Source organism: Hakea prostrata, chromosome 6 (genome assembly GCF_041222555.1).
Source record: "Hakea prostrata isolate BN-2017 chromosome 6, UWA_Hpros_2, whole genome shotgun sequence".
Taxonomy (NCBI): Eukaryota; Viridiplantae; Streptophyta; class Magnoliopsida; order Proteales; family Proteaceae; genus Hakea; species Hakea prostrata.
This window is the reverse complement of record NC_142605.1, coordinates 29,469,167-29,483,558: the sequence shown is the minus strand read 5'-3', so window position 1 is coordinate 29,483,558 and position 14,392 is coordinate 29,469,167. Positions and strand designations below refer to the sequence as shown.

The following is a 14,392-nucleotide window of genomic DNA, read 5'->3' as shown; positions in this document are numbered from 1 at the left end:
AATCCTGAATTTCTGATAGGTAAACCGGGAGTTGCAGAGCCAGCTGCAAAACCCATACACTTTGAGAGAAGTAGAGAACGAAATACAGATACGGGAGGAAACGTAGAGGAGAAAAATGGCGAATCTGAGATTGGCGATGGACTCTGCTTTCTGGGACACCAACATTTCCAGTCCACAAAACCTTGATGGGATTGCTCGTCTAGTGCCTGGTGAGCCCTTTCCCCTCGATGGTTCCAGAGCCAGCCGCTCACTTCGAACTCAGCAGCTCTCCTTCTTGGGAAATGGTTTTCCATTGGGTATCATCCCTTCTTATTCCCCAACTTCTCAGAAAGAGCTGGGTTCTTTCTCTCTTCAGAAAATGCTGCTCAAACCCGTCACTCCGAACTGGTAGGAACGGATTCTCTGTCCCTCTGTCTATCTATTTAAGCTAGTTTCACAAGTTACTGCTTTCATAGTATATCTCAGTGTGAGGATGGTACCTGGTAACAGCTACATATCAATACAAACCTAATTGAGCTCAAAATTCAGAAGTCTTATAATTCCTACAATTTCGTGGGTTCTGTAATTCTGGATGGACAACTCTCTGTAGTTACCTTCAACAAAAGAGACCTGGGTTTTGCATTTATCTAAGAGCCATTTTCTAGAGTAATAATGTGGATTCAGTGGCGGCTTTGGGTCGGCTTCCTGAATTATCTTCAACCTGTGTCATTCATGTCTCAGTTCTGTTATCAACTATTCGGGTCAGAATTCCAGTCCTTAAAACCATAGTACAAAACACTGTTCGAGTATTTTCAGCTTACTATTTTAATCCTCAGAATCAACCCTTTTTGTACCATTTTTTCCATCAGTCAATTACTATTTTATTCTTCTTACCTTTTAATCCAGTCCCTTGTATTGTAATATCTCTTTTTAATTTCCTAAAGCTGTTATAGTTTTTCTGAGTGATGTGGTTTTACCACCAAATTGACTAGGGTTTAGAAAACCCAGAAAATCCGGAACCATGGTATTAGGGATTACCAGAACTGGATAGCAAGGAAAGTCTGAATCAGTTTTTTTTGTGTGTGTGAAAAATCTGCAAGGACTCCTATCAGTTGATACCAATTACATTTAGAAGGTAGGATTTGGACATAGCGGCAGGGGCAGGTGGTGGTGGGGGGGGGGGGCAAGGTGGAGTTGGAGGTAGTATTGGTGGATAGTTCTGTTTTTTTTGGAGATATGGAAGAAAATGACTGAAGGGGATATATTTCTTCACCCTCCTCTACGAGTTTAGGGATGAGTGAGGGGGGAATATCATCAGTTTATAGTTCTTTTCATGGAACAGATACGATGTCATATGTGGTATAGCAGAGGAGGTTTCTGTCGTTTTCAAATTAGTATTGAGAAGGTTGGTGTTAAGTCATTTAAGAGGGAGGGAAATGTCAGTAACCTTTGATTTCCTACTATTAAGCTGTTTCTGCTGGAATTTTTGTCTGCAGCAGTTGCAAGAGTCACGCAGAACTGCTTAAGATACAGAAGATATGTTGAAGTTTTATTTTCAAGTTGGTGCTTCAGATTTTCATGTGTTTAGATGTTATTTTTATATGTTTAGACTTATTGCCTTACTGATTAATATTCTAAACACACTTTGTATTGTGTAGGTGGCTTACGTTGATTGGGCAATTTCGTCCAAAGAAACTATTCTCTTCCATTAAAGCAGAAGTGGTGGGTGCTGAAGAGCTGGAACTGTCTACATTAAAAGAAATACCCAAGCATTTCTTGGACAAGTCACTCTATTCAATTGGTTTGGGCTCACAGCTTTCTCTTGCCCCAGAGACATCGTTACTGATAAGCACAGAGAAACATGGTGAGAGAAAGACACACTGTTATAAAGCAATGGTTTTTCACAAGGCAAGATTTCCATCCTTCACTCTAGTTCCTAAATAGTTCTTTGTATTGGTGTGTTTTACAAAAACATTTGGCAATGTTCCTCTTCTTCCATTCAGTTGCTTTCATTGAATCATGATTAGGCATTACAATCCTGTTTGAATAACTCAGCTAGCCTCTTTAACTGTTAAGATTTGCAAACACATCTCTATCAATTATCTTGGTAGTTTAGTCTTTACCCAGCCTTGTTGGTTTAGTCCCAGAGACCAAAACTGAGCCCCCGGCCAAGTGGATAGAAGAAAATGTAAGCGTCTATCTAAATTTGGTTAGGAGAATCATCATTTTGAGTTTTGTAGTATCTGCCAAAACATGCTGTAATTTGGACCCAGATTGGTGGAGAAGTGTCAAGAGATGTGTAGAACATGTGCTTTGGTGAAGGTTGACCTTTTCTATGCTGTATGCAGGTGTGAAAGGAGACACATGCACATGAACTCAACATTAATTAAAGATAGATGTTTACCAAAAAAGAAAAAATTAAAGATGGATGTTAACTAAATATTATGTTACTTGTATGATTCTTTCTGTGTATTAGATGTCTAAATGCATCTTTCTTTATAAATTAAATGAGACTGTATCATCCTGATAAATGTAAAATTGCATCTCTATTACTTTTATGTGGAGTAAAATTAGATGTCCAATGCAGCGTCAAGTTGGATCGATGTGCTTGACTTCTTAAAAAAAAATTCCCATTCACATTCAGTCTTTGGGACTCTGTGTTCATATTACAGTTTCATTTTTTGGAATTATTTGTCTGTGATGAATATTACTTTATAAACCATATTCAGTTTGATGCAGTATATAGTTGTTTCTATAATCACGTAGTAGTTAATTAAGCTGACGAAGTAAATGCAGGTATTGAAATTGATAAAGAAATTGCAGACAGCATACCATCTTCTACTATCCAATTATGGACACACAGAGATATTGTTAGTTAGGTAGGTAGGACCCCAGAGAAAGTTGAAGTCATTACATCTTGTTTTTGAGGCATTGGTCTCTTTGCCAACTGAGCAACTCCCTTGGGATACTTATAAAGCCTCATCAAACATGATGATGACACGCAGTTAGTTTTCTCAAGCTGTTGTCTTTGTAGCAGTTCAGAAAAACAGGATGGCCACACACAAACTAGGTCATTGGATTGGACCAATATGTTTCATTTTGATTGTCCAATGGGTTATATGGGCCACAAGCTTAGAATCTTGTATTCTTGGTTTAATGGACGAATTATTTAAGCCCAAAGATAAAGGATATAAGGCCCATGTGGGGATTAGTATTAGTTTCTACATGGGATTAGTGCATCATGACATATGCCCCTCCTCAGACCCTGCAGTAACAGGAGTCTTTTTATTTTTTTATTGTTTTAGAAGGGATAAATGGTTGTGATACAGACTCATCTCAACTGGGTGGAGATCTTGCAGAGTTTTTGAACTATCAAGCCACCCCTGTTTTGTCACTGGTAGTAGTACCAGTTCTAAGTTTGTCTGAAATTCACCAGTGGGAAGTCAGTTTGATCTAAAAGTTGCAGCTCTGAACCGTCCTAGTAGACCAGACCTGAAAGTGCTCTCTGTTGTGAGAACCAAACTGCTACCAGGATCCGATTCTCCTTCCTTCAGCGACTGCTGCAGTTCACTACTGTGGAATACAGACCTGAAAGCACTTTAGTCACTTGGATGTATTGGATTCCAGAGAGAAGTGGGTTAGTAACTTACCTCTGGAGTTTCAAAAGAGATGATTTGGCTGGGTTCAACTGTTTGAGTCTTTGAGACCAGTTCTTGGTGTACTATCTCCTTCTTCCTTATTAAAAGGAAGAAAAAAGGTAACTCGGTAGTTACTCAACTGGGCCTTTAGAAATGTATACCTAACCGCTCCTTTCTGAACTTTTACTTTTAGTTGTTCCAACCTGATTCTGTTTTGCCTTGGTCTTTGATCTAATTCCAAATTTATCCAAGCTACTATTTTTCTTAATCAAGAAAGATCCTTAACTGTTCTGAAATTTACAGAATTCCCAGTGTTTCTCTTTACCCTTAAAGGATTTCGAATTCAGTTTATTTAGAGTTTTGTCACTAATTTGCTTGAGTGATTTAATATTAGTTCATGTGGGCCCATAAGAAATCTGAACTGAGTTTTGGGACCTCAGATTTCTATATTATGCGTATAAACTTCAAACTGAGACAATTTTTTACATCTTAATTTCAAAGCTGTTCCTTATGCAACAATGTTTTTATTCTTAGAAATATTTTATTGACTGCTTTAACTTTTTCTATTCTATACTCCCATAAATTTTCTTGTTAGGACTTAGGACCTTAGGTGTGGTGCCTCAAAACTTCTTACATTTTTGCAGCTTCCTCATCATGACGTTACTATGGAAGCAGCATGGCCTGAGCTCTTCCTTGACCAGAACGGAGGATACTGGGATGTACCTGAATCAATCTCCTTAGATTTGTCATCCCTTGTCTCTGAATCTGGTTTAAGGTACCGTTTCGGTATCCACAAGAATAGTGGCCATCCCCAGGCTGTCAATGGTACAATTGGTGACCCTCCAGTAGCTCTAATGCCTGGTCTATGTGCAAAGGCTGCCTTTTCATATGAGAAGAGCAAGGATATCTGGAGAAAAAAGGATATAAGAAAGGATTTGATGGTAGAGACAGACGAGGGTCCTGTTTTGCGGCCACCATATGATGTACGCCTGAGAGAACCTCATGCAGCAATATCTGGAATTATTGGTAATGTGGTTTGCCTAGATGAAATATTACTATTGTGGGACTTCAATAAATCATAGAATTGTTCAAATTTACCAATCCTCTTTTATCTGCTTCCTTTCCTTTTTCATCTATAAAATTGTCTGCTAAAGTGGATCAGATATTTGGTATGCTATTAAGAGGGGGACCCTATTCTGTTCCCTGTTTTCTTATTGCCTTCACTACAGGATGCAACTAATGACTTTGGTTGTGTATCTATAATTTACTTGTTTGCTGTATTGAGACTCTTAAGTTTTTGACAGCATAGTAGCACATCAGACCATATTTTCCTCTCTTTTTTTCCCTCCCTCTTCTGCCTTATAATCTGCTTGTATAACTGAATGAAAATTTTCAGATCCTTGAATCTGTATTTTCTCATCCCTGAGTTGTGATGAAATCTGACCTTCTCTTTCTAAACCAACTGGTATCAGGTTGTATTTGAATTTGACTTGGCTTTTCAGTTTAGTTGTCAGACTAGATTTGACCTTTTTTATATTTGCTTGTTACTTGGTGGAAGATTTTAGTTCCATTGGACAAAGTGTATAGCTAGAAAGCATGAATATTGGGAGTCCGGAAGTCTTTAGGCTTTTGTGGATCACCTGCTTCTACTTGCCAGATCACATACAATTGTATAGCTAGAAAGCATGAATATTGGGACTCTGTAAGTCTTTAGGCTTTTGTGGATCACTTGCTCCACTTGCCAAATCACATACAATCAGAATTGCAATTGCTTGTTAACATTGTGTAAATCCTATTTTATAAAATATTAAGTCATATCCTTATTGATTTGTTATTTATTTCTTACATTCTATATGAGGTTTCAGTCAGCTGACGAATTAGACTCAACTCAATAATTGTTATAATGTTCATTGAGATTGGGTGCTCATTTCTCTTCAGATGCCCTAGCAAGGTTTTTAGATCTCATAGCAGACATGGTTCTTGTGGCAAAATCAGAATAACCAGTGACTGGTACATTTGCAGATCAATTATAATGAAGAGGAGAGAATAAATAGGGGAGAAAACAATAAGTGTTTGACTAAGAGCTGTCTTTCCTACCCATTGACATCTTAAAGATTTATTTATAATCATAATAATGTACCTGATAGGCCCCTTGTATCACGAGGATATATTCACAAGCATAGAAAGAGGGCCACAAGATCTGTTGAGCAGCAATCTAGGAAAGAAGGAATCGATTTGGAGGCAGAGATTGCCATATAAAATTGGATTTGGGGGATTCTTTTAAGGGAATAGTTTAGGAAAGTATTTACTATTAATCTTGGGGAAGGGAAGTAGGTTAGGTTCATCGTTTTGTTATCAAGGGAAATAAGGGTGAGAGCTGCTGCTCTCGGGTAGCTGTAGGAATACCTACTGCTGGTAGGGAGTTGGATACTGTGTTCTGCAATTCAGCCCTTTATAAAATCTATTGTTATTACTATTTTTCTGTTGTTGATCTGCCATTGTTAAGCTACTGAGATTGGGGCTTAACAGTACCTACTTACAAGAAATCCCTCTATATATAAGTAATTACCCATATGCCCCTGAAACATGAGATTCATTACAAATCACTTATGTGGTGTAACTTTACACTCCCCCTCAAGCTGGAGAATATACATCTTGATTCCCAGCTTTGGACGACCTTGAAAAAATGCATTTCAAAATAAAGCACTTACGCATTGTAGCATCTCACAAAATGACAATCAACTCAATATGTTTGGTTCACTCATGACAAATCGAATTACTAACAACATCACTAGTTGCTTGATCATCACAGTACATGTCAATTTGACTTGGAAATTGAGTTCTTGAAGAACTAAATTTAAGCACAATAGGTGCGATGGTGGTGCATATATGCTGCCTTGGACTGACCAAAACACGAAGGAATTTTGTCCATTTCTGACAAGGAAATGGACCATCCTTTCCTTGAGGATGTGTGACACATGCACAAGTCACATCAAAGGGTTGTGATTAAATTAAATTATTTTTTTTTATCTTGTAAACCTAACCTCAACCTTTTGATTTTATATAAGGACACATGTCACACTTCCACAAGGAAATAAATGGTCCATTCTCCTAGTCATAAATGGACTGGATAAAAATCCAAAACACGACTGGATTTCTAGATGATGAATTGGTTTCTGTTTGAATCATTGGTGTAGTAGAGTTTTTGGAATTTATTTTATCTGGGGAAATAGTGTCTTTGTTTATGTTATTTTAAAAGTTATATTTGTTGAATATTTTATTCTTAATTCCTTTTAATTTGTTTATTTTTCAAATTAGAATCCTAGATAGAGAGTTAGTCTTGGTCTACGAGTCATCTAAGTTTCTTGTATATGAGGTAATCATTAATCAATCCCCCATCACTAGAGAACGATTAGAAATATGAATTAAGTTTATGTTTGTGAGAGCCTGTGGGGCTGTGCATGGGAGCACCCTTCTTTCACCACCCCTTTACGCATTCTTCTTCTCCTCCCCTGCGATTCTGAATTTTCTTTTGGCTTCCCTATTATCTACCTACGATTACATGGCCTCAACATCAGTATCAAATCTCACCACTGTAGTTTGTTTCTTAGTCTAAGTTACAAGGTTACCACCAACGAAGTACTGTAACCTGTGATTGACCTCTACTATCTTTAACAGTTCCCCAGCCAGCATTAGAGTGACCAACAAGGTCAATATGGATATGAGGTTTATAAATGAGACTCTTTTCTGAGCACCCTTAAGATATTTCAAAATATAACCTGCTGCCTTTGGGTAGGCCTCTTGGGCTTCTTCATGAAATGGTTCAAACTGCCAACTGCAAGTAGTTTTTTAGGTATACTTATAGCAAGATCGATGATTCTCTCAATCCATTTTTTGTATTGATGCTTGGTTGCAAAGTCCTTGTTGTTACATGTCATAGACTTTTAAGGTCTTTATGAAGATCCATAAGGAGTATCAACCAGTTTAAAACCAGTTGAGAAGAGAATATCCATAGAATGATTTGTCTTCTCTTGAATGACAGAGATGATTGTTTATTTATACAGAGGGTGACAAATACAACATAGATATGTTAGGTGAGGACAAGTCATAGGCCTTTGTTTGCAAAATAAAATAACTGCAAGCGCACAGTATTGTGTAGCTAACGGGTCGATCTCAGGGAGATATGCCACCTAGAATTCAACTTCTTAATGGTAGTGCGAGAGTGGAATGATTCAATTTTTGTTAGCTAATTAACTAAACTAAACAATCATAATCCATACATCTAATGCAATTGAATTGAAACGAAAAATAAAGCAAACACAACCAATGCATAAATAAAAGACAGGGAAAAAAATGCAAACAATAAAAATAAAAGAGAAGTGATCCGAGTGTCAGCTCTGGATCGAGGGAAGGGAGTATAATTATAATGACTTTGACCGTGGACCCTTTGCCGTAGCTTACAGTCCACCGATCGAGGGAAAGGATATTAGGGAAAAAAGAAATTACAGAAAGGAAATAACAAAGCAATAATAGCAAAAGGGAAACCTTAACCAAAGAGAGGCACGACTGCAGGCATCTTTGATCAAGGACCTAGGGGAAGGGAGAACAGTAAGTAAATGCTGAAATTTAAATCCTAAATTAAGAATATAGAGGGATAGATAGAAGCGGGAATGGAGGGGGAAGAGAAGATTATTAAAGAATCTTACTTACTTGCATATTTGAATCTCCAAAAAAGACTTGAACAACCAATTCGAATCTCAACCAACCCTAACAACTAGATGTAGAATAATCTAGATCTGCAATTGCTAGATCCAAAGAGAAAGCGAATCCTCAAACTTGAAACTTGAACATGAACTTGAAATTGAAATTGCATTGATAAAATAAAGGAAATACACTTGCATAAAAGAAAATTTACACAACTTCAATCTTCCTTGCAAAACATTACTTCTAGAATTAGAACCCACAAATTAATCAAAGAACTAGAGAAAACCTAAAGCAAGCTAAAGAGAATAGAAAGTGCAAGACTAAAACAAACTAAAGAGAAAAATAAAGTGTAAGACTAAAGAGAGAAAAAAGTGTCTAGACCTAAGAGGGAGGTAAAATTTATAAGAGAAGGAGAATAATTTACAAACAAGGAAATAAAATAATAATACATAATAATACTAATAATAATCATAATAATAATAAGAGTAAAATAGAAAAAGAAAAAACAAATAAAGAAAGAGCAAAATTCATTAGAAATAAAAAGAGAGAGAGAGAGAGAGAGAGAGAGAGAGAGAGAGAGAGAGAGAGAGTAAGTGGATAATTGAATAAATTAAAAAATTGATTTCACGTGGAGAAAAAGTGGAAGAAAGAAAGAAAGTAGAAGAAGGAAAGAAGGAAGAAAAATCAATATTCTTAGAAAAATGATTTTGTGTTAATTAAGGAAAAAGAAAAAAATAAAATAGTGAAAAGAATAGAAAGTGGGAAGAGAGAGAGAGAAAACTAATTAGAGAAATAAATAAAATCTTCTAAAAAAAATAGAAAATCCTAGTCTTTGACTACTTGTGGGCCCCATACAATTCTTTCAATTACAATAAAGAAAAATAAAATAAAAACCCTAATCTAATTTTACAAGATATTTTGGAGTTGGCCCAATTGCATCTTTAGCCCATCATGCTCCAAATCAGGCACACTTTAGCACTTGAGAATTTGAACGGACCTCTTGACTTGTAAAATCGCATGTTTAATACCCAAAACTCAAGATATTCGCTAAAGTCCTAGAAATTCATAAAATCTGCAAAAACAACATACCCAAGGTAGCTCCACTCAAAGTGTGTAAAATGCATGCTTTATGTCCTAAGATTTCACACATAAATGTGCTCATCAGCCTTCACCTAAAATCAGGCACACTTTAGCACTTGAGAATTTGAAGGACCTCTTGACGTGGTAAATCACATGTTTAATACCCAAAACTCCAGATATTCGCTAAAGTCCTAGAAATTCATAAAATCTGCAAAAACAACATACCCAAGGTAGCTCCACTCAAAGTGTGTAAAATGCATGCTTTATGTCCTAAGATTTCACACATAAATGTGCTCATCAGCCTTCACCTAAAATATAGTTGCATTGACACTAGACATAGTTTATTCAATTCTGTGTTGGTGTCCTTCTTAAATACTTTGGGATGGAATGACCTAGAAATCAAATTTTGGTGAATACATCATCTAATTGGTTCTTGGAGGTGACAAGTGAAAGCAGATGGTGCCTTGTTCAAGTTAGGTGTCTGTCAATCTCAATTTTCTTGGTTCTGCCATGCTTGACCAAGTGAAGGGGGCTGAAACCTGTGTGGGAGGTAATCATTTAAACCTTCTGATGGTAGAGGGGAAAAGGTTACCTGAAGTGTTGGGACTTAATACCACTTGAGAAGTTTAGTTCCTAAGAGTGATTTGGCTTGTTTGATTGACAATGGCCATTGTTTTTTTTTAGTGAGGATGGCAAATGCAAATAAGTACGATGAGATAGAATGCATCACACAGCCTTATTATAACACGCAGATGCAATGAAGTTAAACATATTCAGCTCTTTATTCTTGACAAAGTCTAGCATTTCATTCTCTAACAGACAAGGTCTAAAGTGTGGAATTGGACCCTGACAATTTTGATTTGGATGAGAAGTGGCCTTCAAGAACCCTAAAATTGTGTCCACAGCTCCAAGCTGGGAATTTCTAGGGTTTTGAGCGTGAATTTCTTGTGTCAAGTAAATGAAATTGTGGATTGGTCATGGCCGCTTCAACATTCTGATTCCTGGTTTATATTGCTGACAAAATATCAATAGGTAATTCTATAAGGATTGAACCAAATGTCAAAACATTCCATGTGGTAGATATGGATAAACATGGGAAGGTCCAAGGTGTAGAGAACGCCATACTCATTCATTTGTCAGTTTTCTATCCCAAATTAGCATGGGAAATGACTTGAAAGTAAGTTCATAGTTTCAAACTTTGAATCATCTCTAGTCAATGGGATTGTGCATTAAATTTTTGCATATATAAAGACCTAAAATTCCTAAATTGACTCAAAAGGATTCTTAACACCCATACATACTCATATAAAGTTAATAAATTCAAACAGAACTCTATGTCATTGTTGAATGTCCTAATCCTATTCAAATTCTTCACTATTGGTCCCTTATACTTACTTTGTTCCCAGTTGATGAACATATAAATTAGACTCGTTACCGTGAAACCGCAAAAAAGAATAAAGGCCTATTAGCCTATAACATGACTACCCAAAAGTCAGTTTAGCCCATTGGACTGCCTACTGCTTCTTACACATTGGCATTTAGCATCTGAAGCAACTGCATCACATAGAAAAGATTTAGGGGCAATATTCCTAAAATCTGCAACGAAAACATTACAAAATGAGTAGGTTTACAAGAAAGTGCAAAACAAAGTGTTGTAATTGGTTTCTATCTCATGATATGTAAGCAATTTTCCGAAGATTTATACACCCCCAATTTCATTCAAACAAATAAAATCAACTTTGTTAAAATTTTAGTCAAGTTACTTTTCTATTTTGGTGTCTTCAGCTATGCCTGTGTTCTGCATTATTATTATTTTATTGAGGATTTTATTGCCAAAGCAAGGCTTTACGTGAGGATAATACATTGCCTTGGTGGTGCTTGGAGACTGTTTGTTGTTCATTGTCACAGGATTAGAAACATCAACATTTATGATGTGTTCAGTCAGGCGCTTTGTCTGTGCTGCCTTGTAATGTTTACAAAAATACCAGCGTACTCTAGGAGTGCTCTTTCTTTTTATCTTATGTTTTTCACTGTAAAAATAGGGGGGACATGTGCTGCATGGCTTTGGAGCTCAGAGGCAGTTGATTCAAGGACTCAGTCAAGAGATGGAGGGGCCATTACTTTGAGCTACAAAAAAAGAAATCCACTTAATGCAGATCTGTTTGGTTCTATTTGCTATACATTTCAACATGGGTATTTCAGGAAACAATATGGTGACCTGACAAGGATGGATGCACGCCTTGACATTTGTTCAGGACCCGCATTTGTTAGAAGGGCTGTTAATGCAGCTGCCAACATTCTAAGGAGTTCTCCAGTCAAACGGGAGTTGGATCCACTTGCTTTGCCAAGACTTAATTTAATCTTCCAACAGCAGGTATTGCTTTTTTCAACCAATCATATTCTGTGCTGAATTAACATCGCACTTGAATTGACTTCTACACCACATAAGCCGTTTTCATGGTTGAGCTTAATTTTCTTGTCTTGCAACCACTGAAGAAGATGCATTACTTAGTTATACAGCATCTGGTACAGCATTATTTCATGTCATCATTTCCTATAAATGTTGGTTCAACAGTACATTTGATCAAACTTGATTAGTGCAAGAGCTTATGCCTGGCCTATTTTCTCAATGTTTTGTGACTGTTCTGTTGTGTAGGTTGCAGGTCCAATAGTCTTTCGGCTAGACTCAAAGTTTTTGTTGGATTCATCAGCCATTAAACATGGCCCATTTATTGAGGACATCAGGTACAGCTTAAATTACTCTCTGAGGTTCCTACGTTCTGGGAAAGTTGTAGCTTGGTATTCTCCAAAGAGGAAAGAAGGAATGATTGAGTTACGACTTTTTGAATTCTAACACTCATTTTGAGAGGGGATTAATGTAATCGAGCAGATCCTGCCGCAATTTTCTTGTGCTGTTTTCTCACTTTCGCTTCTTTCTGTGTTACCTTTATTCAATTGAATGTTACTTTTAATGAGATTGAGTTTATTCATGGTATGCTGTTCTGGCTTTCCTTTCTACATTTATTCAATCCTGTGACCTGCTAGTGTCAAGTTCAAATATGATACTTGATACAGTAATGGTGTGGACAAAATTATAGAGCAAATTGCACTGGCACCCAAAATTACTGTTTATGTTTAAAAATACCTCTATGATAAACAGTGTTTGAAAGGTTTTTAGTGATAAATTTGACAAATATATCTAATGAAAATTTAATTTTGGGGTCTCTGTGCTTTTTAAATATAAAGAAGGGGTATCAGTGCTTTAAGGTCTCCATTTTGGGGTGCTAGTGCAATTTGCTTTAAATTATATAGTGTCCCCTACCACAAACCCCCCCCCCCCCAAAAAAAACCGAACAGAATATCATAATCATATGGTACTGCTGAGCGTAAAAGATTTTATGCTTAAAATATGTGATGCTATTTATGGAAGGAAATGATATCATATTAAAAGAAAATTAGTAAAATGGCCATCGGTCGAAAGGAGTCCAGATCCTCTACCTTGTTTATGCGTCTCTTGCATTGCTTCATCCCACATTAGAAGGAAGTCTACATGAGGTTTTTTTGGAGATTTATCTTTGATTCATTTTGTCCGAATACAAAAGTGGGCCTTCTTTTTAATATATGGTAAAGAGGTGGACTTTGATTCTCTACCCTAACTAGGAGAGGTCGATACTTTGCCACACTTCTCTGCAGCATGAGAGAGAGATGGGGCCCACATGAAATTTATTAGGGGTATTACATCGTATTCATTTATTTACATTTAGAAATGAGTATCACCCCTATTATATGGAGTTGTAGCATATATGGTGGTGAAGTATAAGAAAAGATGTAAGTCTATTAGGCTGCGTTTGTTTGCAAAGGTGAGGTGGGAAAAAAGAAACATGTGGGTCCCATATGTAGTGGGGTGAAGGAGAAAGAAAGAAAATGAAAGGGTTTTGTGGAAAAGTGATAGCGGTGGATCTCACTTTTTACTTTTCTCAACTTTCCCACAAAGTACCACCAAATATATGGGGTTTTAAAATGACTTGGGGTGGGAAAGTTGGGCTGTCACATCACCAAACAAGTTTTCTTGATTCAATAAAACTTGTCTCTCACTTTCCAACCCAAACAACCAACATTCAACCATTTTGGAATTTAAGGGAAAAGTAAAAAATCTATACACTTTTCAAGAATTTTTCCTCCCTTTTTTTCCTATATAACGCAACCTTAGGCTGCGTTTGTTTGCAAAGGTGGGGTGGGAAAAAATGGGTGGGAAAAAAAAACATGTGGGTCCCACATGTAGTGGGGGTGAGGGAGAAGAAAAGGAAAGGAAATGGTTTTGTGGAAAAGTGATGGGGTGGGTTCCACTTTTTACTTTTCCCAACTTTCCCACAAAATCCCACCAAATATGTGGAGTTTTAAAATAGCATAGGGTGGGAAAGTTGAACTGCCACATCAGCAAATCAAGGAACCTTGTCTCCCACTTTCCCACCCCAAACAACCAAACACTCTACCATTTTAGGATTTAAAGGAAAAGTAAGAAATTTACACATTTTTCAAGAATTTTCCCACCCCTTTTTTCCCACCCCACTTTTATTCCAGCAAACAAACGCAGCCTTAGAGAATTTAAACTTGCAGAGATGTAAGAGGGGCAAACGCTATACCGGATGTAACATCCATTATCTTATCAAAAGGGTTGCAGTTTGTGGGCCAGAAAGATGATAAGATAATCTCTCTCAGCCAGCCCAGTTGATGAAAAAGGTTGAGTAGACAAGAGAAATGCTACGGTGGCTGGTGGAAGACTGTGGACGCGACACTTAGACTGGCGTTGCCACCAGATGAGTGTCTAGTCCATTTCCATTACGTGGCTTTCCATTGAAAGAGCTACCGATGGATGCATGCTTAATTAATATGAAGAGCAAAGGTGGGAAGAGCTACAAATACCTTTGTGTAGTGGTCTTTGTGAGTGAGGTAGAGCAAGTAAGAGAGAGAAAGAAGGAAAGAAATTAACC

At 37.0% G+C, this 14,392-nt stretch overlaps 1 protein-coding gene across 1 annotated transcript; it reads left to right on the top strand.

The window, feature by feature from the left end:
- LOC149013189 (TRIGALACTOSYLDIACYLGLYCEROL-like protein) lies at nucleotides 1-12,466 on the top strand. The gene is made up of 5 exons (XM_089158808.1): nucleotides 1-387; nucleotides 1,638-1,887; nucleotides 4,262-4,643; nucleotides 11,444-11,775; nucleotides 12,058-12,466. The coding sequence occupies exons 1-5, from the start codon at nucleotides 116-118 to the stop codon at nucleotides 12,253-12,255; spliced, it is 1,434 nt and encodes a 477-aa protein (XP_089014934.1). The 5' UTR covers nucleotides 1-115; the 3' UTR covers nucleotides 12,256-12,466.
- The last annotated feature ends 1,926 nt before the right edge of the window (nucleotides 12,467-14,392 follow it).